The following is a 26,738-nucleotide window of genomic DNA, read 5'->3' as shown; positions in this document are numbered from 1 at the left end:
GAGGAGACTCCTTTTCGCTTTATTGCAGTGTAAGCACTTGGAGTATTGTGTTCGGTTTTGATCACCCTGCGACAGGAAAGATGCCAGTGAGCTGAAACAAGTGCAGAGACGTTTTACGGGTTTGTTGCCAGGACTTGAGAGCCTGAGCTCTTGGGAGAGGTTGAGCTGGCTAGGACTCCATTCCTAGGAGTTCAGGAGGCTGAGGGGTGACCTAATAGACAATAGGTGCAGGAGTAGGCCACTTGGCCCTTTGATCCAGCACCACCATTCACCGTGATCTTGGCTGATCATGCACAATCAGTACCCCGCTCCTGTATTCCACCCATATCCCCTGACTCCGCTATCATTAAGCTCTATCTAACTCTCTCTTGAAAACATCCAGGGAATTGGCCTCCACTGCCTCCTGAGGCAGAGAATTCCACAGCTTCACAACTCTCTGAGTGAAAAAGTTCTTCCTCATCGCCGTTCTAAATGGCCTACCCCTTATTCTTAAACTTGTGGCCCCTGGTTTGGGACCCCCGCAACATCGGGAACATGTTTCCTGCCTCTAGCGTGTCCAATCCCTTAATGATCTTATATGTGGAAAAACATGTGGGGAATAGATAGGATGACTGCAGAGTCTTTTACCCAGGGTGGGGGAATCAAGAACCAGAAGATAGATTTAAGGTGAGGGGAAAGATTGAACACAAACCTGATGGGCACCTTTTTCAAGCAGAAGGTGGTGGGTGTTTGGAATGAGCTGCCTCGTCCGCACCGACCAGTGATTACCCCGTACACTAGTGATTACTCCTGCACACTGGAGGCAATTTAGAGTCTAATTAACCTACAAACCTGCACGTCTTTAGGATGCGGGAGGAAACTGAAGCACCCAGAGAAAACCCACATGGTCACAGGGAGAACTTGCAAACTCCATACGGACAGCACCCTTAGTCAGGATGGAACCTGGGTCTCTGGCGCTGTGAGGCAGCAGCTCTACCGTCGTACCACTGTGCCTGCCACTCCGCTTTCCCGGCATTAAGAGATCCCGGGTTGATGGGGTTGGGGTGGATAGTGCTGAGTTGCTGCGAATTCTCCGGATTCCTCTGTGCTCTCAGATATCTGCCGACATGTCAGGGGATGGGTGAGCTGGCAGCGTTCCCAGCCCTACCCTGCCTGTGCCGTTGCCAAGGGGAGTGCAGGCTTTGGATACGTGAGCTGGGCTGTGAGTGTGTGCGGATCGGGGTAGGGGCTCAGCAGAAACATCTCCGCACCCTCTGTTTAATCTGCTACGTACCCCCCCTAGCACCGTCCCCAAGCAGATAGGGGAAAGGTTCAACAGGAACCTGAGGGGCAATCATTTCACACTGAGGGTGGTGGGAGCATGGAACAAGCTGCCCGAGGAGGTAGTTGAGGCAGGTACTATAACAACATTGAAAATACACATGGACAAGTACATGGTTTAGAGTGATATGGGCCAAATGTGGGAAGGTGGGACTAGTGTAGATGGTGTACAGTAAAAACAAGGAACTGCTGATGCTGGTTGTATAAACGAAGACACCGAGTGCTGAAGTAACTCAACAGGTCAGACAGCATCTCTGGAGAACATGGATTAGTGATGTTTCGGGTCGGGACCCGTCTTCACACCTGGGTCGTCTATCCATGTTCTCCTGAGAAGATGCCTGACCCATTGAGCTACTCTGTGTCTTCCTCAGTTGGGGTATGTTGGCTGTCGTGGGTGAGTTGGGCCAAAGGCCTGTCTCTCTGTGCTGTGTGTCTGAGCCGTGTGGTCAGAGCAGGCACTGTTGCCAGAGACACAAGAAGCTGCAGCACTGGAATGCTGAGCAGCAGGAATCTTGCGTTCCCTGCAGCTCTCTCGCATGACTGAATCATAGTGACTTGGCAGGTTTGACTCTGCCTCAGGTTTGCAACATGATTAAGTTTGTGGAAGGTGCAGATTGTGCCTGTCACTGAGTTTCTTTATTGCCCAATGTGCTTCCTGTTAGAGCTGCCATCACCAGCAGCTTCCTTATTTAGACACTTATGTTCAGAGTATGCGGTTATCTTTTATTCACGTTTGAGGTCTCTGTATCGCTCACATCTGACCTTGCCCATGTGATTCACTGACTGTCTTGATGCTGTACAGCACGAAAACAGGCCCTTCGGCCCAACCTGTCCATGTTGCCTCACAGTGTTGGTCTCACTTCCCCGTGTCTGACCCATGTTCTCCAAACGCTTCCTGTACAAGTAACCGTCAAACTGCATTTTAAATGTTGTAATTCTACACTCCCTCTGGCAGCTCCTTCCCTGTACCCACTGCATGGAAAAGCTGCCTCTCAGCTCTCTTAAATCTTTTCCCTCTCACCTTAAACTAGTGCCCTCTGGTTCGTGATTCCCCTGCCCTGGGGGAATAGACTGGCTATTCGCCTTCTCGATTGCCCTTGTGGGGAAGGTGAACATCTCCACAAGGTCACACTCCAGCATTCTGCGCTCCAAGGGCAAATGATCCAGCCCATCCAACCTCTCTCAATAACCCAAGCACTCCTAACCTGGTAACATCCTCGTAAATCTTTTATGCTTGTTTTCAGTTTAATGGCATCCTTCCCAGAGCAGGGCGGCCATAACACAATACTCCAGATCTGTCCTTACTGATGTCTGGTGTGGTGGTAAACTGATATCCCGGCTCCTGTAATCAATACCCTGACTGATGACTTCGAGCCCCACCACTTATTGTTCAAGTCATGCCCTAGTTTGGTCTTGCCAAAATGCAACATTTGGCCCATATCCCTCGAAACCTTTCCTATCCATATATCTGTCCAAATGAATTTTAAAAGCCGTAATTGTATCCACTTAGACAATAGACAATAGGTGCAGGAGGAGGCCAATTGGCCCTTCGAGCCAGCACCGCCATTCAATGTGATCATGGCTGATCATTCTCAACCAGTACCACGTTCCTGCCTTCTCCCCATACCCCCTGACTCCGCTATCCTTAAGAGCTCTATCCAGCTCTCTCTTGAATGCATTCAGAGAATTGGCCTCCACTGCCTTCTGAGGCACTTCAAAAGCTTCCTCTGGCAACTTGTTCCAGATACGGACTACCCTCTGAGTGGAAAGATTCCCCCCGAGCTCCCTCTTCAATCTCTCCCCTCAGCTTCAGGGGAAGAGACGGGGCAGCACGGTGGCGCAGCAGTAGAGTTACTGCCTCACAGTGCCAGGAAACTGTTTTGATCCTGACTATGGGTGCTGTCTGTACATTTGTACCTTCTCCCTGTGACTTGGGGGGGGGGGGGGGGGGGGAAAGGAAAGACATAAATTGCTGGAGTCACTGTGTGGATCAGGCAGCATTTCTGGAGAACATGGATAGGTGACGTTTTGGGTCGAGACCCATCTTGAACAGTTTGGTGAGGCCAGGTTTGTAGTAGTGTGTGCAGTTCCGGTCGGCCCACTCCAGGGAGGGGGTGGGGGCTTTGGAGAGGGAGCAGAGGAAGTTTACCCACTGTGCTACTCTGTTGCCCTATTGAAGAGAGTCCTGATAGATGAATATCTTAGGTGGTCAGGCAGGGGTATAACTGTGCAGTGAGGGGGTTGTGACGTTTTGCAGGAGGTGTGTGTGTGTGTGGGGGGCTGTGTGTGAACGCCGTGCTGTAATGGTGCCTCCCTGCCTGCCCTCAGTCTGCCGCTGAACACCGATGGTGGGGAGCTGCTGCTGGATTACTCCAAGAATCTGGTCACTGACGACGTGATGAAGATGCTCATCGACCTGGTGAGTGAGTGGGGGGGGGGGGGGTGTGGGGCACCTGCCTGCTCCCCCCCCCCCCCCCCCCCTCTGCGGGGAGATCTCCGTGGAGACTCTGCCTGTTGCCTGCTGTGCGCCTGGCTGTGTCGGGGAGGGGGGGGGGGTGGTGGTTGGGGGAGTCAGGGTTGTGGGGGGGGGGTGAAAGTTGGGGGGGGGCGGGGATGGGGGTGTCTGGAGCTGTACCTGCATGCCCTCCTGATGCCAGGGCTGAGGGGCGATGGGGTTTAATTCTCACCGTCTCCCTCCCTCCCTGTCAGGCCAAGACCAGGAATGTGGAGAAGGCACGGGAACGGATGTTTGCCGGGGAGAAGATCAACTTCACTGAGGTGAGGGGGAGGACTGGTCTTATGGAGAGAGTGGTGTCTGTCTGTGCCTCTCTGCGTCCATCTTTCCATCTGTCACCGCCTGTCTCCCTCTCTGCCTCTCTCCGCCATTCCCTCTCTCCGCCATTCCCTCTCTCCGCCTTTCCCTCTCTCCGCCTCTGTCTCTCTCCGCCTCTCCCTCTCTGTCTCTCTCCCTCTCTGTCTCTCTCCCTCTCTGTCTCTCACTGTCACTCTACCCTGCACCCCCTGTAATGTCTCCCCGTCCCCCAGAACCGTGCGGTGCTGCACATAGCGCTGAGGAACCGTGCGGACGTGCCCATCATGGTGGAGGGCAAGGACGTGATGCCTGAGGTCACCGCCGTGCTCGACAAGATGAAGACCTTCTGCCAGGTAGCGGAGTATGGGGAGGGCAGGGTGGGCGGTGGCAGAGGGGTGGGGCGGGGTGGGCAGGGTGGGCAGGGAGGGAGGGAGGGGAGGGCAGGGTGGGCGGTGGCAGAGACGGTCATAACACTGACCGCCTGCATTTTAGTTCAGTTTAGAGATACAGGGCGGAAACAAGCCCTTCGTCCATGCCAATCATCAATCACCCTGTACTTTAGCACTATCTGACACCCTGGGGAAAACCCATGAGGTCACGGGGAGAACGTACAAACTCTGTACAGACAGCACCCGTAATCAGGAACAAACCTGGGTCTCTGGCGCTGTGAGGCAGCAACTCTACCGCTGGGCCACCGCGCACTTCACACAGTTGCCTCTGCACCTGGAAACACAAAACACTGACAGTGTTCAGTTTAGGAAGGCAGAGCTTATTCCCCCAATACCAGGGGGTGTAGCCAGCGAGGACCCTAGTTACACACCGCTGCTGGCTCTGATCAGTGCCCTGCGGCAAGATCACCCGGCGGGTGCTTCATGTCGGGGGGTGGGGGGTGGTCATGGGGGGGTCAGTGTGGGTGGTCATGGGGGGGTCAGTGTGGGTGGTCATGGGGGGGTCAGTGTGGGTGGTCATGGGGGGTCAGTGTGGGTGGTCATGGGGGGGTACAGTGTGGGTGGTCATGGAGGGGTCAGTGTGGGTGGTCATGGGGGGTCAGTGTGGGTGGTCATGGGGGGTCAGTGTGGGTGGTCATGGGGGGGTCAGTGTGGGTGGTCATGAGGGGGTCAGTGTGGGTGGTCATGGGGGGGTCAGTGTGAGTGGTCATGAGGGGGTCAGTGTGGGTGGTCATGGGGGGTCAGTGTGGGTGGTCGTGGGGGATCATGGGGGGTGGTCGTGGGGGGGTCAGTGTGGGTGTTCATGGGGGGGTCAGTGTGAGTGGTCATGGGGGGTCAGTGTGGGTGGTCATTAGGGGGTCAGTGTGGGTGGTCATGGGGGGTCAGTGTGGTCATGGGGGGTCAGTGTGAGTGGTCATGGGGGGTCAGTGTGGGTGGTCATGGGGGGTCAGTGTGAGTGGTCATGGGGGGGTCAGTGTGGTCATGGGTGGGTCAGTGTGGTCATGGGGGGGTCAGTGTGAGTGGTCATGGGGGGTCAGTGTGGGTGGTCATGGGGGGGGTCAGTGTGAGTGGTCATGGGGGGGTCAGTGTGGGTGGTCATGGGGGGGTCAGTGTGGGGTCTCGGGATTAGTGGGGTGTACTGTGCGTTGGTACTACCGGCCTGCCTCTGTTCCAGAGCGTGAGGAGTGGCGAGTGGAAGGGTTTCACGGGCAAAGCCATCACCGACATCGTCAACGTGGGCATCGGGGGGTCCGACCTGGTGAGTTGCCCCCCCCTCCCCCGTCACCGGGGCTGATGGAGGGGCAGTGAGGGGCAAGGATGGAAAACCAGAGGGGGTCAAGGGGTGGGTGGGGCAAGAGGAGTGACAGGAGGGGTGGGGGTTGGGGACGGCAAGGGGTGGGTATTTTAGCAAATCACTCAGCTGGCAGTCATGATATTGTGTGTAATCTGCTTCGAACAAAGTACGGTTATTGGTACGGTGGGGATGGGTCTGTCGCTGTGTAACACTGGGGTACAGTAGTGGTGGGGGCAGGTGAGTCGCTGTGTAACACTGGGGTACAGTACCAGTGGGGATGGGTGTGTCGCTGTGTAACACTGGGGTACAGTACCAGTGGGGATGGGTGTGTCGCTGTGTAACACTGGGGTACAGTACCAGTGGGGATGGGTGTGTCACTGTGTAACATTGGGGTACAGTACTGGTGGGGATGGGTGTGTCGCTGTGTAACACTGGGGTACAGTACCAGTGGGGATGGGTGTGTCGCTGTGTAACACTGGGGTACAGTACCAGTGGGGATGGGTGTGTCGCTGTGTAACACTGGGGTACAGTACTGGTGGGGGCGGGTGAGTCGCTGTGTAACATTGGGGTACAGTACCAGTGGGGATGGGTGTGTCACTGTGTAACACTGGGGTACAGTACTGGTGGGGATGGGTGTGTCACTGTGTAACACTGGGGTACAGTACCAGTGGGGATGGGTGTGTCACTGTGTAACACTGGGGTACAGTACTGGTGGGGACGGGTGTGTCACTGTGTAACACTGGGGTACAGTACTGGTGGGGATGGGTGTGTCACTGTGTAACACTGGGGTACAGTACTGGTGGGGGTGGGTGTGTCACTGTAACACTGGGGTACAGTACCGGTGGGGACGGGTCTGTCACTGTCTCTGGGACCGTCGCCCACCATTTACTCTCCTCCCCAGGGGCCGCTGATGGTAACGGAGGCCCTGAAGCCCTACGGCAAGTGTGGGCCCAAGGTCTGGTTTGTCTCCAACATCGATGGAACCCACATGGTCAAGACCCTGGCTGAGCTCAGCCCTGAGACCACCCTCTTCATCATCGCCTCCAAGGTGAGTGAGTGAGAGTGCGGCCACAAACCTCCTGGGGTTGCCTGTGGAGGGGGGGGGGAAGGGTGAGTGTGGTCCCAGAGGAGGGTTGCCGGGCTCCAGTGGTCTGAGATAGTTTAGGGGGGTGGGGGAGGGGTTTGGGGAGTGGTGAGGGGAGGGGTGGGTGGTTGAGAGGAGTGGGAGAGTGGGAGAGTGGTGGGAGGAGGGGAAGGGTGGGGTGGGGAAATTGTGGTGAGTGGGCAAGGGGAGTGGTGGGTGGGTGGGTGGGTGGGGGGGGTGAGGGGGGATTGTGGTGGGTGGGTAAGGGGAGTGGTGGGTGGGTGGTGGGGGGGGTGAGGGGATTGTGGTGGGGGGGTGGTTTGCTGACCGTGTGGGTGACCGTGTGGGGTGTTGCAGACGTTCACCACCCAGGAGACCATCACCAACGCGGAGTCGGCTAAAGAGTGGTTCCTGCAGACGGCCAAGGACGTGAGTGATGCCCCAGAGGGGAGGGGGGGGAGGGAGAGGTGAGGAGGGGAGGGGTGGGGGGAGAGGGGAGAGGGTTGGGGGGAGGGGGGTGGTATAGGGTGGAGGGAAGGAGAATGGAGGAGAGTGGCTTGGACAGAGGAATAAAGAGCTGAGGGTGGGGGTTTGGAGGGGTGGGGAGACGATGGGCCTTAGTAGGTGCGAGGGGAGATAGAGGGGCTGGGGGAGGGGGAGGGTGCAGGGATGGGAGTGTTGGCTGTGGTTCCACTGTATTTTGCAGTATTCGCCCCAGCGGGGGAGGGGGGGGGTTGGGTGGGGGAGGGGGGGGTTGGGTGGGGGGGGGGGGGTGAGGGTTCTCACCCCCTGGCTGGGTGAGCTTTCTCTGGCGGGGGCTGTCACAGCTGAGGCCTCGGGGAGAGGGCGGTGTCCCCTCTGGTCTCCAGTCGGCACTAACCGTTGTCCGGTCTCTCCGCAGCCCGCGGCCGTGGCCAAGCACTTTGTTGCTCTCTCCACGAATGGGGTGAGTGTCGTCGACGTGTCGGATGGGAACTGCAGATGCCGGTTTATACAGGAGACAGGCACAAAGTGCTGGAGTAACTCGGCGGGACAGGCAACATGTCTGGAGAGAAGGGATGGGTGACGTTTTGGGTTGCGACCCTATCAGACGTCCTGGCCCGCTGAGTTACTCCAGCACTTTGTGTCCATCTTGAGTGTGGTCAATGTCTATGTGGGCGGCCCGGGGCTGTGGGACTGCTCCGATGCCCAGGGTTTTAGTTTGGTTTCGTTTATACAACCCTCGTGATCTTGTACACCTCAATACGATTACCCCTCAGCCCTCTACCCTGGAAACAGGCCCTTCGGCCACCAAATCCACTCCGACCAGCGATCACGCCGTACCCTAGTTCTATCCAACACACCAGGGACAGTTTATAGTTTGCAGAAGCCAATTAGCCTACAAACCTGTATGTCTTTGGAGTGTGGGAGAAAACCCGGGGAAAACCCACACGGTCACGGGGAGAACGTTACTTACCCATGTTCTCCAGAGATGCTGCCAGAACCGCTGAGTTACTCCAGCACTTGGTTCCCAGATCTTCTCTCTGGCACTTTACCAAATGTTTTCCACAGCAACATGCAGATTCTAACTGAGACCAGCTTGGATGGGCATCTTTGTCGGCAGAGACGAGATGGGCCAAAGGGCCTATTTCCGTGCTGTATAAAAGGTGCAGCAGAGTTTGGTGTGGATGGAGTCGGTGGTGAGGAGGTGGTCTGTGTGATGGACTCAGTACTGGCCACAACTCTCTGCAGTTTGGTGCGGTCGTTGGCAGAGCCGTTCCCAAACCAGGCTGTGATGCATCCTGCCAGGATGCTTTCTATGGCGCATCTGTAGAAGTTGGTGAGAGTCATTGGAGACATGCTGAATTTCCTGTCTTCTGAGAAGGATGGGATCGCAGGGTGGCCAGTCTTTCCCAGCAGGGAACTGTAGTTATTGCATGACTACTGGCAGCGTCTGTAGAGGTTGGTCAGAGTTGGAGACTTGACCACCTTCCCCAGTCGCCGACCCCCCCCTGCCCTGGGTCTAAATCCCAGGACCCCCTCCCTCCCACCAGTGCCGTGCCGTGTGAGATCATCCGCGGGAAGGAGAATGTTCCAGAGTTATCCCCTCCTGACCCGGGCATGGGGCAGTGACGGCCCCCTCTGCCCTGCTCCCGGTCAGTGAGGGTCCGCGCCGCCCCTCCCTCCCTCCCTCCCTCCCTCCACCCCCCCCCCCCCTCTGTCTGACCCCTCCCTCTGCTCTCTCCACAGGACAAGGTCAAGGCGTTTGGCATCGACCCCAACAACATGTTTGAGTTCTGGGACGTGAGTGTGTGGGGAGAGGGGGGGTGGTGCCTGAGATCGCCCGGGTGGGGGTGTGTGCCCGGGGACGAGGTGGGGGGGGGGGGGCTGGGTGAAGGGTGTCTGTGTTTGGAGAAGGGTGGGGTGCGAGCTTGCTGGTGAGGGGGGACTGCCCAGGGAGGGTGGGGGAGGTGTGTGAGCTCCGTGGGGGGGGGGAGGGTGTGGTGATGTGGTCGATGGGGGGGGGGGGAAGAGTTCACTGGGGATGGTGGGGGTGGAGGGTGTGGTGATGTGGTCGGTGGGGGGGGGGGGGGTTGGGGATGGTGTGGTGAAGTGCCTGACGTGGGGGGGGGGGGGAGTGGGGGATCGAGTCCTTGCTCCCTCTGCCGGCTCAGGTTCCCGGGGCCGAGGGTTATTTTGGTCCGCGACCTTTCCATAAAGTTCAGAGGTGGCTGGTGTTAAACGCTGTTGGCACCTGCATCTGCTGATCGTGTTCCCTGAGTGAGTCGAGCCTCTCTCCTCCCTCGCTCCCCCCGGCCATTGGGCATTTTGAAAGCAGAGTTTGACAGGTTCTTGATCAGTACGGGGAGAAGGCAGGAGAATGGGGTTGGGAGGGAGAGATAGATCAGCCATGATTGAGTGGGGGATAGACTCTGGGTGGAAGGGCGTGACTCTGCACCCATGCCTCAGGCTGTCCACCTCTTACATGCGTCTCTCTTGTTTACAGTGGGTTGGAGGCCGTTACTCACTGTGGTCAGCCATTGGCCTCTCCATCGCGCTGCACATCGGTAGGCACAGCTTTGCTTGTCTCAGTGTCACAGGGCCCAACAGCATGAAAACAGGCCCTTCAGCCCACCTTGCCCATGTTGACCACAGCGCCACACTGGGCTAGTCCCATTTGGGCCATAACCCCCTCAACCCTTCCTATCCATTGATCTGTCCACATGTTGTAATTGTATCCACATCTAGAGCTTCCTCTGGCAGCTCATTCCAGATACGGATGGCTCTGTGAGTGAAAAGATTCCACCTGAGGTCCCTCTTAAACCTCCCTCCTCTTAAACCTCCCTCCTCTTAAACCGCCCTCCTCTTAAACCGCCCTCCTCTCACCTTAAGCCCGTGCCCATCAGATTTGGAATCCTCTCCCCTGGAAAAAGACTGATCGTCCACTTTGTCTCCCTCATGGTCTTGTACGCCTCACTAGGTCACCCCTCAGCTTCCCGCACTGGAAACAGGCCCTTCGGCCCACCGAGTCGGCATCGACCAGTGATCACACATACACTAACACTATCCAACACACGAGGAACACACCTAATTGGCCAATTAAACTACCAACCTTTACGTCCATGTGGGAGGGAACTGGAGCACCCGGAGAAAACACACACAGGTCATGGGGAGACCGTACAAACTCCGCACAGACAGCACCCGTAGTCAGGATCGAACCCGGGTCTCTGGTGCTGTAAGACAGAACTCTACCGCTGCGCCACCGTGCCGCACAAAATTGGATAGCACGCAAGACTTTGCAGATTCTCTGTACCCGTGACAATAGTAAACCTGAACACCATTGGTAGCCATGCTGCAGCTGGCAGTGGGTGATCTGTGAATGACCCCCAGCCCCGGCTCTGCCCGGGTCCCTGCTGCTCCCACACTGACTCTCGCTTCACTCCACAGGCTTCGACAACTTCTCCCAGCTGCTGAAAGGAGCCCACTGGATGGTAAATGTTCGGCCACAGCCTCCCCCTCCCCGTTCTCCCCCTCCCCGCTCTCCCCCTGCCCGCTCTCCCCCTGCCCGCTCTCCCCCTGCCCGCTCTCCCCCTGCCCGCTCTCCCCCTGCCCGCTCTCCCCCTGCCCGCTCTCCCCCTCCCCGCTCTCCCCCTCCCCGCTCTCCCCCTCCCAGCTCTCCCCCTGCCCCGCTCTCCCCCTGCCCGCTCTCCCCCTCCCAGCTCTCCCCCACCTCCAGGGGCAGTGGGACATTCACCCCCCCCCCTCTCCCACAGCTCGGTGCCCACCACTCTCGGAGGGCTCGCAGGACTGAAGGTTCTGAACGAATGCAAGCCCTTTGGCCTAACATCTCTGTGCTGGCCAAGATGCTCCCTCTACACTAATCCCACCTGCGTGCGTTTGGCCTGTACCCCTCTAAACCTTTCCTATCCATGTACCAGTCCAAATTTTGTCATAGCCCCTGCCTCAACTACCTCCTCTGGCAGCTCATTCCATGCACCCACCACTGTCTGTGTGGGAAAAGGTTGCCCCTCAGGTTCCTATTAAATCTTTCCCCTCTCACCTTAAACCTATACCCTCTGGTTCTTGATTCCCCTACTCTGGGAAAAGACCCTCCATTCACCTTCGTTTCCTTCATGATCTTATCCACCTGTATAAGATCACCCCTCAGCCCCCTGTGCTCTGAGGATTAAACTCCCAGCAATCCATCCTCTCCTATGACTCGAGTCCTGCCTACATCCCAGTACCACCCTTGTCAGTCTCTTTGACCATGTCAGATTATTGATAGCTTCTGACTGTCTCCCCTCAACCTCAGACACTCCAGAGAAAAGTCTGTCCAACGTCTCCCTTTAGCTAACACCCTCTAATCCAGGCAGCATTCTGGTAAACCTTTTGGGTGCCTCTCCAAAGCCTCCACATGCTTCCTGTATTGGGGTGACCAGAACTGCACACAATTACGGTCCACCACCGAAACTCTTGGTGGAGCTGCAATGTAAATGCAGCTTGGCCAAAGTGCTGTAAAGCTGCATCGTGACACCTGACCCTTGTACCCAATGCCCCGACCAATGGAGGCCAGTCGACCGCCCGCCCCCTTCACCGCTCCGTCCACGTGATCAGCCAGCCCCTGCAGCACGGGCCACTGGTGTGTGTCCGTGTTACACAACCCGTCACCACTCCCTGCTCACACTCCCTCTCAATCCCAAGGACCAGCACTTCTGCAATGCCCCCTTGGAGTGTAACGCCCCCGTGCTACTGGCCCTGCTGGGGGTCTGGTACATCAACTTCCACCGCATGGAGACCCACGCTCTGCTGCCCTACGATCAGTACATGCATCGCTTCGCCGCCTACTTCCAGCAGGTAAGGACCCCACAGCTCAGCACAACCTGGGGGTGAGGGGGTGGGGGGGGGGGGCGTGAGTGTGTGGGTAGGTCTGAGTGTGTGGGTAGGTGGGTCTGTGAGTGTGTGGGTCTGTGAGTGTGTGGGTCTGTGAGTGTGTGGGTCTGTGAGTGTGTGGGTCTGAGTGTGTGGGTCTGTGAGTGTGTGGGTCTGAGTGTGTGGGTCTGTGAGTGTGTGGGTCTGTGAGTGTGTGTGGGTCTGTGAGTGTGTGTGGGTCTGTGTGTGTGTGGGTCTGTGAGTGTGTGGGTGTGTGTGTGTGTGTGTGTGGGTCTGAGTGTGTGTGGGTGTGTGAGTGTGTGTGGGTCTGTGAGTGTGTGTGGGTCTGTGAGTGTGTGTGGGTCTGTGTGTGTGTGGGTCTGTGTGTGTGTGGGTCTGTGGGTGTGTGTGTGTGTGTGGGTCTGAGTGTGTGTGGGTCTGTGAGTGTGTGTGGGTCTGTGAGTGTGTGTGGGTCTGTGTGTGTGTGGGTCTGTGAGTGTGTGTGGGTGTGTGTGTGTGTGTGTGGGTCTGAGTGTGTGTGGGTGTGTGAGTGTGTGGGTCTGAGTGTGTGTGGGTCTGTGAGTGTGTGTGGGTCTGTGTGTGTGTGGGTCTGTGTGTGTGTGGGTCTGTGTGTGTGTGTGTGTGTGTGTGTGGGTCTGAGTGTGTGTGGGTCTGAGTGTGTGTGGGTCTGTGAGTGTGTGTGGGTCTGTGAGTGTGTGTGGGTCTGTGAGTGTGTGGGTCTGTGAGTGTGTGGGTCTGTGTGTGGGTCTGAGTGTGTGTGGGTCTGTGAGTGTGTGTGGGTCTGTGTGTGTGTGGGTGTGTGTGTGTGTGTGGGTCTGAGTGTGTGGGTCTGTGAGTGTGTGTGGGTCTGTGTGTGTGTGGGTCTGTGTGTGTGTGGGTCTGTGTGTGTGTGTGTGTGGGTCTGTGAGTGTGTGTGGGTCTGTGTGTGTGTGGGTGTGTGAGTGTGTGTGGGTCTGTGAGTGTGTGTGGGTCTGTGAGTGTGTGTGGGTCTGTGAGTGTGTGTGGGTCTGTGAGGGTGTGTGTGTGTGGGTCTGTGAGTGTGGGTCTGTGTTGGTGGGTGGGTCTGTGCGTGTGTGTGGGTGGGTCTGTGCGCGTGTGTGGGTGGGTCTGTGCGCGTGTGTGGGTGGGTCTGTGCGTGTGTGTGTGTGGGTCTGTGTTGGTGGGTGGGTCTGTGCGTGTGTGTGGGTGGGTCTGTGCGTGTGTGGGTGGGTCTGTGCGTGTGTGTGGGTGGGTCTGTGCGTGTGTGTGGGTCTGTGTTGGTGTGTGGGTCTGTGTTGGTGGGTGGGTCTGTGTTGGTGGGTGGGTCTGTGCGTGTGTGTGGGTGGGTCTGTGCGTGTGTGTGGGTGGGTCTGTGCGTGTGTGTGGGTGGGTCTGTGCGTGTGTGTGGGTGGGTCTGTGCGTGTGTGTGGGTGGGTCTGTGCGTGTGTGGGTGGGTCTGTGCGCGTGTGTGGGTGGGTCTGTGCGTGTGTGTGTGTGTGGGTCTGTGTTGGTGGGTGGGTCTGTGCGTGTGTGTGGGTGGGTCTGTGCGTGTGTGTGGGTGGGTCTGTGCGTGTGTGTGTGTGGGTCTGTGTTGGTGGGTGGGTCTGTGCGTGTGTGTGGGTGGGTCTGTGCGAGTGTGTGGGTGGGTCTGTGCGTGTGTGTGGGTGGGTCTGTGCGTGTGTGTGTGTGGGTCTGTGTTGGTGGGTGGGTCTGTGCGTGTGTGTGGGTGGGTCTGTGCGTGTGTGTGGGTGGGTCTGTGCGCGTGTGTGGGTGGGTCTATGTGTGGGTGGGCCTGTGTCCCACCTCGCCCAATCTAATCCTCCAACCCCCCCCCCACCCCTGCGAGGGGGGGCCGGAGGCAGTAGGGGTGAGATGGGGGTGTGGGACGGTGGGAGTGGGATGGGGGTGTGGGGCAGAGGGGGTGGGATGGGTGTGTGGGGCAGTGGGGGTGAGATGGGGGACGGTGGGAGTGGGGCAGTGGGATGGAGGTGGGGGGCGTTTTAGGGCGGTGGAGTTGGTGGACTGGGGGAGGGGTGTCACCGCACTGTGGCCAGCGTGCATGGTAGATACCTCGTGCAGCGATGGTCTAATCCAACCCCTCTGTCTCCAGGGCGACATGGAGTCGAACGGCAAGTCCGTGACCAGCAGCGGTGCACGTGTGACCTACAACACGGGGCCCATCGTGTGGGGGGAACCTGGTACCAACGGGCAGCACGCCTTCTACCAGCTCATCCACCAGGGTCAGTCTGCCCCAGACCCTGCCCACCGCCAGGGGAGGGGGTCTGTCAGTGTGGGGGTGGGTCAGGGAGAGGGAGCGTGAGGTGGGGGTGCAGGTCAGAGAGAGGGGTAAACACATCAGGTAATACTACACAAATACAATCAATTCAAACTCGAGTACAATAGGTAGAGTAAAGTGGAGGATACAGAGTGCAGGATATAGTTCTCGGGTGAAGATACAGTAGACACAAGGTGCTGGAGTAACTCAGCACGTTAGGCAGCATCTCTGAAGAAAAAGGATGGGTGACGATTTGGGTCATCACCCTTCACACGTTCTGACTTGAAATGTCACCTGTCCATGTTCTCCAGAGATGCTGCCTGATCCACTGATGTGTTTGCATAGCATGCAGCACTTTATGTCTTTGGTAAATGCAGAATCTGCAGTTCTCAATGCAGTTATTGCCGTGTGCATTGTGGTGAGGTAGTGCAATGAAAGCCTTGCCTATAGCGGCATCACAGGCACAGACAGACAACACTAAACAGAAATTACGCATACTTGCACAATTGCTAAAAGAAAGAAGACTGCAAAAACAACCAAGCTACTAGTGGAAAACACAATTGGAAACAAGTCCATGGTAGAGCAAGTGGTGGTCGTAGTGTTGTGTTGCTGAGGTGGGGTTAGGGTCGTGCGGGTCGGATCAGGAACCTGATGGTTGCAGGAAAGTAGCTGTTCCTGAACCTGGTGGTGTGGGACTTCAGGCTTCTGTACCTCCTGCCTGACGATAGCAGTGAGGAGAGGGCACAGCCCGGATGGTGGGGATCCGTGATGATAGATGCCGCCTTCTTGAGACAGCGCCCGGTGTAGATGCTTTAGATGGTGGGGAGGGCTGTAGCCGCGATAGACCGGGCTGAGTCCACTGCTCTCTGCAGACTCTCGCATTCCTGTGCGTTGGAACTGCCAAACCAGGTCATGATACAACCAGTCAGGATATTTTCTGCAGTGCATTTGTGGACGTTTATTGGAGTATTCGGTGACCTGCTGACTCTCTAACTGAAGATAGACACAATGCTGGAGTATCTCAGTGGGTCACGTAGCATCTCTGGAGAAAAACGATGGGTGATGTTTTGGGTCAGGACCCTTCAGATTGAAAGTAGAGGGGAGGGAAATGGAGGTAGGAAAAGGCCAGAACAAAGCAGGGCTGGCAACGGATGGGTGAAGCCCGTAATGGGCCATAGTTGGCTTGGAAAGAGGAGGTAATGATGGGATACATGGATGTGAACAGTGGATGTAGTGATGAGGGAGAGGAAATGTGGTGGTTACTGCCGGAGCTGCTGTCTTCTGAACTGTCATTAATCACGCCACCACATGCCTCCTTCCCGCAGGAACACGCATGATTCCCGCAGACTTCCTCATCCCTGTGCAGACCCAGAACCCCATCCGGGAAGGGCTGCACCACAAGGTACGTGTGCGGGGCACTGTCCACGGGTGCCCTGGGGGGATCTCCGGGACCCTTGGGCACTGGGTGGGGTGGAAGTCATCCTCGATATGGATTGCAATATAGTTATATAGTAGTTCATTTAGTATTTTTGTTTGACTCATATTATGGTGGTGGGTTTTGTTTCGTTTTATATTGTACTGTAAATATTATTTTAAATAATTGAATAAATTATTTTTGGTTTTAAAAAAAAAAGGTACGTGTCAGTCAGCGGCTGGTGTGGGCGTAGCTGGGGTCCAGGGAGGGGATGGGGCTGAGCATTCCTGTACCTGATCCCTCTCCAGCCCACCACTCCGCTCTCCATCAGCACGCCTGTCGGCACGGGCATGCAGGTGACTGTTCACCTGCAGACAGAGAACATGGGTTTTAATCTGGCTGCATGTCCAGCGCACACATTGTGGGCCGAAGGGCCTGCTCCTGTGCTGCACCCTGCACCAGTTTCTGTTTTTGGCTCATGGTTGCACAGATTGGAAATGCTTTTCAGCCCAACTTGCCGACCAGCATGCCCCATCTACACCAGTCCCACCTGCCCCTGTTTGGCCCAAATCCCCCTGAAACTATCCTTCCCTGTACCTGTCCAAATATCTCTTCAATATTGTGATAGTACCTCCTCAACTACCTCCTCTGGCAGCTCGTTCCATACACCCACCACCCATTGTGTAAAAATAGTTGCCCCTCAACATTCCTATAAATCTTTCTTCCTCTCACCTTAAACCTATGTCCTCTGGTTCACGATTCCCCTACCCTGGGGAGGGACTCTGTGCGTCTACCCGATCTATTCCTCGCACGATTTTGTTCACATCTATCAGATCGCCCCTCCAAGGAATCAAGTCCTAGCCTGCCCACTCTCTCTCACTAGCTCAGGCCATCGAGTCCTGGCAACATCCTGGTGAATCTCTGCACCCGTTGCAGTTTACAAGCCTGTACACCAGATCCAGTAGAGCCGTTCCAAACTGAGCTGTGATCCGTCACGACTGTGTGCTGGAGTGGGCAATGGGGGCACAGACATGACCCAAGGAGATGCCAACCTAGGCACTGTGCCCCCTGTCACTCCCTCTGTGCTCCCCCCCCCCCCCCCCCGGCTATCTGGCCTCCCCCTGCCCTCGTGTCTCAGTGGGGGGTGGGGAGGAGTCTCCAGTTGGCGTGAGGCTGGCTGCCTGTGTTTTGCTGGTGTCCCAGTGGAGGGGTCGGGGGTGGGTGTGGAGGGGGGGGGTCTGGAGTGGAGTTGGGGTGGGTGTGGAGGGGAGGGGGTGGGTGTGGAGGGGAGGGGGTGGGTGTGGAGGGGGGGGTCTGGAGTGGAGTTGGGGTGGGTGGGGAGGGGGTGGGTGTGGAGGGGAGGGGAGGGGGTGGGTCTGGAGTGGAGTTGGGGTGGGGGGAGTGCAGCTGTGTGTCTACCCCTGTGTTACTCCCACAGATCCTGCTGGCCAACTTCCTGGCCCAGACGGAGGCACTGATGAAGGGGAAGACAGAGGAGGAGGCGCGTGCAGAGCTGCAGGCTGCCGGCATGTGTGGGGAGGCTCTCGACAGGCTGGTGCCCCACAAGGTCAGGGGGGTTCACACAGTGGGGGGGGGGTCACATACCATCACACACCAGTCCCTGTCGCTCTCTCTACTGTGCTCACACACACTCTCCCTCTCTGTTCCACCGCTCTCTGCATCTCTAGACTTTAGAAACAAAGTGCTGAAACAGGCCCTTCGGCCCATCGATCACCACACACACCAGCTCTATCCTACACACTTACTGACATTACAATTTTACTGAAGCCAATTAACCTGCAAACTGCGACTGGAGCGTGGGAGGAAACCGGAGCACCCAGAGAAAGCCCACAAGGTCACAGGGAGAACATACTGACTCTGGACAGACAGCACCTGTGTAGATCGAACCCGGGTCTCTGGCACTGTGAGGCAGCAACTCTACTGCTGCGCCACTGTGCTGCCACCATTGTCTCTCCCCTTCCCCCTTCTTCCTCTCCCCCCCCACGCCCCCGCCTCACGCCCACCAGTCCCCACTGCACATTAACCCCTCTCCTCTCCACTCCAGGTGTTTACGGGCAACCGGCCCACCAACTCCATCATCTTTAAGAAGTTGACACCGTTCATGCTGGGAGCCCTGATTGGTGAGTGGGGGCTGAGGGGGGGGGGAGGAGGGGGGGAGAGGAACCTAAAGGGCGGGGAGGCAGGGACAGTTGATCACTCCTCCCATCATCACGGGGCTGAAGCACTGAAACAGGCCCAGCGAGTCGGTGCCGACCAACATGCCCCATCTACACTAGGCCCATCGGCCTGGGGGAGGGGGGGGGGTGTATTGGAGGGGGAGTGAGGGAGGGTGTCCCTGCCGTGCTGCTTCTCACGACATGTCTTCTCCCTGGCAGCCATGTACGAGCACAAGATCTTTGTGCAGGGGGTCATCTGGGACGTCAACAGCTACGACCAGTGGGGGTGAGAACCGTTCATCTGCGGGGGTGGGGGTGGGGTGGAGGGGGGGTGGGGAGTAGGAGGGGTGGGGTGTAGGGGGGGTGGGGTGTAGGGGGGGTGGGGTGGGGCAGGGTGGGGAGTAGGGGGGGTGGGGTGGGGGTTGGCGGTGGTAGGTTGGGGGGGTGGGGAGTAGTGGGGGTGGGGTGGGGTGGGGCAGGGTGGGGAGTAGCGGGGCGGGGGTGGGGAGTAGTGGGGCTGGGGTGGGGGTTAGTGGGGGTGGGGATTATTGGGGGTGGGGAGTAGCGGGGGTGGGGAGTGGTGGGGGTTAGATGGGGTGGGGTGGGGAGTAGTAGGGGTGGGGTGGGGGTTAGTAGGGGTGGGGAGTAGTGGGGGTGGGTTGGGGGTTAGTAGGGGTGGGGGTTAGTTGGGGTGGGGTGGGGGTTAATAGGGGTGGGGAGTAGGGCAGGGTGGGGGATGTGGTGGGGCAGGGATTCTGTGTCGGGTCACTGACCTCCCCCATCTGGTTGCAGGGTGGAGCTGGGCAAGCAGCTGGCCAAGGCCATCGAGCCGGAGCTCACCTCCCCCGACCCTGTCACCTCGCATGACAGCTCCACCAACGGCCTCATCAACTTCATCAAGAAGCACCGTGCCTGAACCCCGGGGACCCCGTCCCCCACCCCCAGCTCCCCGGCCCGGCTGTGACCCCCCCCCCCCCCCGGCCCAGTGCACTGAGCCCTGCCTCACCTTCGCCTCCCCTCCCCAGCGCCTGTGCCCGACTGCAGGGTCTGAGCCGTGAACCCCCAGCCTCTGTGTGTGTGTGTGTGCGTGTCTCTCTGTGTGTGTGTGCGTGTCTCTCTGTGTGTGTGTGTGTGTGCGCCCACATTGCTGTTGTGTTGCTCCCTGCCCTATCCCGACCCTGCACATTCACACTATGTAGAAACTGAATCAAGATTTAAAATAAAATTTCACCTTGAGTTGCTGCTCTTGGCTCTTCAAGCGCGTTTCGTTGTCGTCTGTACCACAAACAGAATGTGCGAGTGCTGGAAACGAGGAACTGCAGATATTGGTTAATGCACAAAAGAATACAAAGTGCTGGAGTAACTCAGCGGGTCAGGCAGTATCTCTGGGGAACTTGGATAGGTGATGTTTCAGGCTGGGACCCTTCCTCAGACTGAAAAGTAACTGAAGAGTGTGAAGATGGTTCCTAACATAAAACGTTGCTTATCCATGTTCTCCAGAGATGCTGCTGATCTGTCATATCACCAACTAGAGAGTGGTCCTGACCTATCATCTACCTCATTGGGGACCCTCAGACTATCTTTCATCAGACTTTATTGAACTTTATCTTGCACTAAACATTATTCCCTTCATGTACCATGTACAACATGTATGGCTCTATTTTAATCATGTAAAGTTTTCATTGACTGGATAGCATGCAACAAAAGGCTTTTCACTGTACCTTAGCCTACATGACAACAAACTTTGTGCAGGAAGGAACTGCAGATGCTGGTTTCCACTGCAGATAGACACAATGTGCTGGAGTAACTCAGCGGATCAGGGAGCATCTCTGGGAAAAAAAGGTGAAAATACGGGTCGAGATCCTTCTTCAGAGGGCGGTGAATCTGTGGAATTCCTTGCCACAGAAGGCTGTGGAGGCCAGGTCAGTGGATATATTTAAGGAAGAGATAAATGGATTAGACAATAGGTGCAGGAGTAGGCCATTCAGCCCTTCGAGCCAGCACCGCCATTCAATGCGATCATGGCTGATCACTCTCAATCAGTACCCCGTTCCTGCCTTCTCCCCATACCCCCTCACTCCGCTATCCTTAAGAGCTCTATCCAGCTCTCTCTTGAAAGCATCCAACGAACTGGCCTCCACTGCCTTCTGAGGCAGAGAATTCCACACCTTCACCACTCTCTGACTGAAAAAGTTCTTCCTCATCTCCGTTCTAAATGGCCTACCCCTTATTCTGAAACTGTGGCCCCTTGTTCTGGACTCCCCCAACATTGGGAACATGTTTCCTGTCTCTAATGTGTCCAATCCCCTAATTATCTTATATGTTTCAATAAGATCCCCCCTCATCCTTCTAAATTCCAGTGTATACAAGCCTAATTGCTCCAGCCTTTCAACATACGACAGTCCCGCCATTCCGGGAATTAACCTAGTGAACCTACGCTGCACGCCCTCAATAGCAAGAATATCCTTCCTCAAATTTGGAGACCGAAACTGCACACAGTACTCCAGGTGCGGTCTCACCAGGGCCCGGTACAACTGTAGAAGGACCTCTTTGCTCCTATACTCAACTCCTCTTGTTACGAAGGCCAACATTCCATTGGCTTTCTTCACTGCCTGCTGTACCTGCATGCTTCCTTTCAGTGACTGATGCACTAGGACACCCAGATCTCGTTGAACATCCCCTCTTCCTAACTTGACACCATTCAGATAATAATCTGCCTTTCTATTCTTACTTCCAAAGTGAATAACCTCACACTTATCTACATTAAACTGCATCTGCCATGTATCCGCCCACTCACACAACCAGTCCAAGTCACCCTGCAGCCTTATTGCATCTTCCACACAATTCACACTACCCCCCCAGCTTAGTATCATCTGCAAATTTGCTAATGGTACTTTTAATCCCTTCATCTAAGTCATTAATGTATATCGTAAATAGCTGGGGTCCCAGCACCGAACCTTGCGGTACTCCACTGGTCACTGCCTGTCATTCCGAAAGGGACCCATTTATCCCCACTCTTTGCTTTCTGTCTGTCAACCAATTTTCTATCCATGTCAGTACCCTACCCCCAATACCATGTGCTCTAATTTTGCCCACTAATCTCCTATGTGGGACCTTGTCGAAGGCTTTCTGAAAGTCGAGGTACACCACATCCACCGACTCTCCCCTGTCAATTTTCCTAGTTACATCCTCAAAAAATTCCAGTAGATTTGTCAAGCATGATTTCCCCTTCATAAATCCATGCTGACTCGGAACGATCCTGTTACTGCTATCCAAATGCTCAGCAATTTCGTCTTTTATAATTGACTCCAGCATCTTCCCCACCACTGATGTCAGACTAACTGGTCTATAATTACCCGTTTTCTCTCTCCCTCCTTTCTTAAAAAGTGGGATAACATTTGCTATCCTCCAATCCACAGGAACTGATCCTGAATCTATAGAACATTGAAAAATAATCTCCAATGCTTCCACTATTTCTAGAGCCACCTCCTTAAGTACCCTGGGATGCAGACCATCAGGCCCTGGGGATTTATCAGCCTTCAGTCCCATCAGTCTACCCAAAACCATTTCCTGCCTAATGTGGATTTCCTTCAGTTCCTCCATCACCCTAGGTTCTCCGGCCCCTAGAACATTTGGGAGATTGTGTGTATCTTCCTCAGTAAAGACAGATCCAAAGTAACGGTTTAACTCGCCTGCCATTTCTTTGTCCCCCATAATAAATTCCCCAGCTTCTGTCTTCAAGGGACCCACATTTGCCTTGACTATTTTTTTCCTCTTCACGTACCTAAAAAAACTTTTGCTATCCTCCTTTATATTATTGGCTAGTTTACCCTCGTACCTCATCTTTTCTCCCCGTATTGCCTTTTTAGTTAACTTTTGTTGCTCTTTAAAAGAGTCCCAATCCTCTGTCTTCCCACTTCTCTTTGCTATGTTATACTTCCTCTCCTTAATTTTTATGCTGTCCTTGACTTCCCTTGTCAGCCACAGGTGTCTCTTACTCCCCTTAGAGTCTTTCCGCCTCTTTGGGATAAATTGATCCTGCAACCTCTGCATTATTCCCAGGAATACCTGCCATTGCTGTTCTACCGTCTTTCCTGCTAGGGCTTCCTTCCAGTCAATTTTGGCCAGCTCCTGCCTCATGCCTCTGTAATCCCCTTTGCTATACTGTAATACTGACACTTCCGATTTTCCCTTCTGCCTTTCCATTTGCAGAGTAAAACTTATCATGTTGTGATCACTGCCTCCTAATGGCTCTTTTACCTCTAGTCCCCTTATCAGATCAGGATCATTACACAACACTAAATCCAGAATTGCCTTCTCCCTGGTAGGCTCCAGTACAAGCTGTTCTAAGAATCCATCTCGAAGGCACTCTACAAACTCTCTTTCCTGGGGTCCATTTCCAACCTGATTTTCCCAGTCTACCTGCATGTTGAAATCTCCCATAACCACCGTAGCATTACATTTGTGACACGCCAATTTTATCTCCTGATTCAACTTGCACCCTATGTCGAGGCTACTGTTTGGGGGCCTATAGATAACTCCCATTAGGGTCTTTTTACCCTTACAATTCCTCATTTCTATCCATACTGATTCAACATCTCCTGATTCTATGTCACCCCTTGCAAGGGAATGAATATGATTCCTTACCAGCAGAGCAACCCCACCCCCTCTGCCCACCTGTCTGTCTTTTCTATACGTTGTGCACAGTTACAGAGAGAATGGGAGTAGATAGGAAAGATAGATCAGCCATGATTGAATGGCCAAGTAGACTTGATGGGCCGAATGGCCTAATTCTGCTCGTATCACTGATGAGCTCAGCTCCCAGTCTCCAGTGTGGCTCACTGCTGCCCCCGCCTGACGAGTTTGCACCATGCAAGGCGAGCACCGTCCCCACCTCACTCCTGATCTCCTGTTTAAGTTTTTATTTGCAGGGCAGGCGATCATTGGTAGAGAGCCGGGATAACGGCACTTTCTGGCCAAGTTAACACTAACATATTGTTACAAATTTCCTACTTGAAAGGGACAGGGTTGGCACCAAAAATGTGGTGACTCTTGAATGAGTGAATGACACTTTATTTCACAAAGTGAAAAGCTTTGTTATGCATACAACCTCGGCAGTATACAGGTGTCCCCACTGTGGGCACTGACAAAGGTATAACAGTACTAAACAGTCCTACCCACTGCCTGCCGCCATGTACCTGTGCACAAACCCACCGTGGTCCACTGTCTTACACATAACATGACTGTGCCCAGCGTATAGCTGGATTGTCACTGAACTGTAGGCAAAGAAAGGGTTTCACTGTATTTGGGTACACGTGACAATAAAGTATGGTCAAACCATCGAACATTTGTTGGCATTGAATCTTTGCAGCCACTGTGTTGGGAGGGGAAGCAGATCCCCAGTGATGGTGGATTGGTTTTTTTCCTCGTGAATTCATTGATACTTCCATCACATGTAACTAGGTGCAGTGAAATGCTCTGTTTCACAACAACCCAGTAAAATCATACAGCAGACCTCACGGGTGCACAAGAATCACCATGTTTCTGGCGCCGATAAAGTTACGAAAGTTCATCAAACAGTTTTATCTTCTGCTCACAGCAGTGAGCCAGGCCCCTACCAGGTGCGCAGGGGAATTTGGGGGCCGTCAATGGGCAGAATAAAAGTTTAATGTACGATCAGCATGAATGGGTGAGTGAAGGCTGGTGTGGACATGATGGGCTGAAGGGCCAGTTTGTGGGTGTGGCTCCACTTTGCCCCACCAACTCTCCTGACTGCTGCATCGTGACCCCAGTCATACAGCGTGGAAACAGGCCCAACTTACCCAAATATCTCTTAAACGTTATGATAATACCTGCCTCAACTAAACTGGTAACCTGGCACGGCAATTACAACACGCAAAAGCGAGAGGCTGCAGTGAACGGTGGCCTCAGCCCGGTCCATCGTGGTCATCGCCCTCCTCACCATCGAAGGCATCAACGCCAGGCACTGCCTCAAGAAGGCAGCATCTATCAACAAGGACCCCCACCATCCGGGACGTGCCCTCATCTCACTGCTACCATCAGGCAGGAAGAACAGAAGCCTGAAGTCCCACACCACCAGGTTCAGGAACAGCTACTTTCCTGCAACCATCAGGTTCCAGAACCGACCCGCACGACCCTAATCCCACCTCAGCAACAGACCATGATAGACCACGACTTGCTCTACCATGGACTTGTTCTTTCCAATTGTGCTTTAAACTAATAGCTTTTTTGCAATCTTTCTTTTAAAAAAGTGTACTTTATGTTTTACGTGTTGTCTGAGTCTACGTGTGTGTGATTCAGCTGTATGAAAGTTTTGCATTGTACCTGTACGTTGGTCAGGTCACATTTGGAGTATTGTGTGTAGTTCTGGTCGCCCCCATTACAGGGTGTGGAGGCTTTGGAAAGGGTGTAGATGAGGTTTGCCAGAATGCTGCCTAGTTTAGCCGTTAACAGAGGTTGGACATTCTTGGATTGTTTTCTTTAGAGTCATACTATATGCCTCTTAACCACTCTCTTCTAATCGTGTTCCCAATTTCAAGGAGCTGTGATTTGGACAAGAAGACCCCTTTGTACATCAATGCCATTATTCTCTGTATAATTTCTCGACACACGACCTCCCAAAGTGCAACACCTGACCCTCGCCTCCTTCACACCTGGGCCTTGCAGGGTGGTGTTCCAACCTGTGGAGAGGATGCTTCCACTGGTGGGGGAATCTAGGACCCATGGCCACAGCCTCAGAATACATTTAGGACATACCTTTAGAAGGGAGATAAGGATGAATTTCTTTAGTCAGAGGGTGGCAAATCGCTGCCACAGACGGCTGTGGAGGCCGTGTCAATGGATATTTTTAAGGCGGAGATTGACAGATTCTTGATTAGTGCGGGTGTCAGGGGTTGTGGGGAGAAGGCAGGAGAATGGGGTTGAGGCGGAAAGATAGATCAGCCATGATTAAATGGCAGAGTAGACTTGATGGGTGGAATGGCCTAATTTTCCTGCTGTCCAACTCCTGGTTTTCACCAACACAGCAGAGAGCCCATCATCAAACATCCAGACCAGGGGGATTTCATCTGAAATCTGCAGCGGCGTAAAGGAACACCTTCCTCTCAGCTGGTATCACTCCGCTGAGCTTTCCTCCCAAAAGCTAGGGTGTAGTCTGATCTTCCAACCTACCTCGCCCCTTGGATTTTTTTTTCCAAAGTCTGCATCTTCTCTGTAAATACTCTGGTATTTTTCTCTTTGCGCTTCCCGTTTTACTCGAGTTTGGCTTGTTTGTTCTCGCGAATGGTATGATTTGGCTGGTTAGCACCCAACGTGTTTCATGGTATATCGATACACATGGCAATAATACACCAATTCACAAATCAGCTATGACAGAACAGACCCGAGGGGCAGAATGGCCTTGGGGAGTGGCTGCCATGCATTCTGCACTTTCATTTCCCTGTCCCTCGGGTCCATGAAGGATCAGAGAAGGTTTAAAGGGATGGAATATGGGCCAAACAGGATAAAACCCAGTCTGAAGAAGGGTCTCGACCCGAAACGTCACCCATTCCTTCTCTCCTGAGATGCTGCCTGACCTGCTGAGTTACTCAAGCATTTTGTGAATAAATACCTTCGATTTGTACAAGCATCTGCAGTTATTTTCTTATATTATTCTTCTCCACACCTTAATTTGTTTAGTGACACAGCACAGAAACAGGCCCTTCAGCCCACTGAGTCCGTGCCGACCAACGCTCACTCGTATACTAACACTATCCTACACACCAGGGACAATTTGCAATCTTCACCGAAGCCAATTAACCTACAAACCTGCAAGTATTTGTAGGAAACCGGAGCACCCAGAGAAAACTCACGTAGTCCCAGGGAGAACGTACAAACTCCGTACACACAGCACCCATAGTCAGGATCAAACCCAGGTCTCTGGCGCTGTGAGGCAGCAACTCTACCTCTCTCTGCGCCACTGAGTTACTCCAGCACCGTGTCTGGCAAATGTGAGCAGTGCAGACTTTCATGGACCGGTCAGGCCGAAGGGCCTGTTTCACACTCTAGACCTCACCTGTGCCCAAAGACAGTGCAGAAAAGTAAAGTTAACTTACAAAAAAACTTTTTATTTTGAAAAAAGGCAGATTATATCTAAGGTTAAGTGACCTTTGACATTTACAAGTTTAATAATTTAGGTTGATATTACGTGGCTTTACTTTTAGATAAATAACTCTACGTCTCCCTCTTTAGTTTCACTGTCAGCACTGCCCCAACCCAAGGAGATCGCGAGCAGGGACCTCCCCCCTCCCCTCCCCTCCCCTCCCCGTGGGGGGTTGGTTCCTCCTCTGCATCCCGTCACCCTCCCCCACCCAAGGGTGCTGACTCCCGCTCGCTCTGAGGGTGCTGTGAACAGGTGGGTGGGTGTCCAAGGAGCAGTGGTGGAGTCTAACACCCCACCCCCCCCCCCCCTCCCCACAAAGGGAGCACTCTACCTTGGGGAGAGCAGGAGCAAGAAAGAGAGTGGACTGACACCACCATCTAGAGCCAGCACAAGGAGCTTGTGT

The 26,738-nt window shown here is 54.7% G+C and overlaps 1 protein-coding gene across 2 annotated transcripts in view; it reads left to right on the top strand.

Annotated features, from left to right (window-relative positions):
- Positions 1 to 19,411, top strand: part of LOC144594328 (glucose-6-phosphate isomerase-like) — a 36,756-nt gene extending 17,345 nt beyond the window's left edge. The window contains exons 1-17 of one of the 2 annotated variants that reach the window (XM_078400698.1): positions 3,649 to 3,739; positions 4,030 to 4,098; positions 4,366 to 4,485; positions 5,756 to 5,839; positions 6,777 to 6,923; positions 7,317 to 7,388; positions 7,861 to 7,905; positions 9,189 to 9,242; positions 9,946 to 10,006; positions 10,887 to 10,930; positions 12,141 to 12,293; positions 14,419 to 14,548; positions 15,909 to 15,985; positions 17,436 to 17,564; positions 18,063 to 18,138; positions 18,394 to 18,460; positions 18,967 to 19,411. In XM_078400698.1, coding sequence (XP_078256824.1) covers positions 3,719 to 3,739; positions 4,030 to 4,098; positions 4,366 to 4,485; positions 5,756 to 5,839; positions 6,777 to 6,923; positions 7,317 to 7,388; positions 7,861 to 7,905; positions 9,189 to 9,242; positions 9,946 to 10,006; positions 10,887 to 10,930; positions 12,141 to 12,293; positions 14,419 to 14,548; positions 15,909 to 15,985; positions 17,436 to 17,564; positions 18,063 to 18,138; positions 18,394 to 18,460; positions 18,967 to 19,090 — 1,473 coding nt within the window. In that variant the 5' untranslated portion in view covers positions 3,649 to 3,718 and the 3' untranslated portion in view covers positions 19,091 to 19,411. Of the gene's footprint in view, positions 1 to 3,648; positions 3,740 to 4,029; positions 4,099 to 4,365; positions 4,486 to 5,755; positions 5,840 to 6,776; positions 6,924 to 7,316; positions 7,389 to 7,860; positions 7,906 to 9,188; positions 9,243 to 9,945; positions 10,007 to 10,886; positions 10,931 to 12,140; positions 12,294 to 14,418; positions 14,549 to 15,908; positions 15,986 to 17,435; positions 17,565 to 18,062; positions 18,139 to 18,393; positions 18,461 to 18,966 lie in introns of those variants that run through there. The other variant, XM_078400699.1, reaches the window with a different exon arrangement.
- Positions 19,412 to 26,738: the final 7,327 nt, after the last annotated feature.

Source organism: Rhinoraja longicauda, chromosome 6 (genome assembly GCF_053455715.1).
Source record: "Rhinoraja longicauda isolate Sanriku21f chromosome 6, sRhiLon1.1, whole genome shotgun sequence".
Lineage (NCBI taxonomy): Eukaryota > Metazoa > Chordata > Chondrichthyes > Rajiformes > Arhynchobatidae > Rhinoraja > Rhinoraja longicauda.
This window is presented reverse-complemented; position numbering and strand designations above follow the sequence as displayed.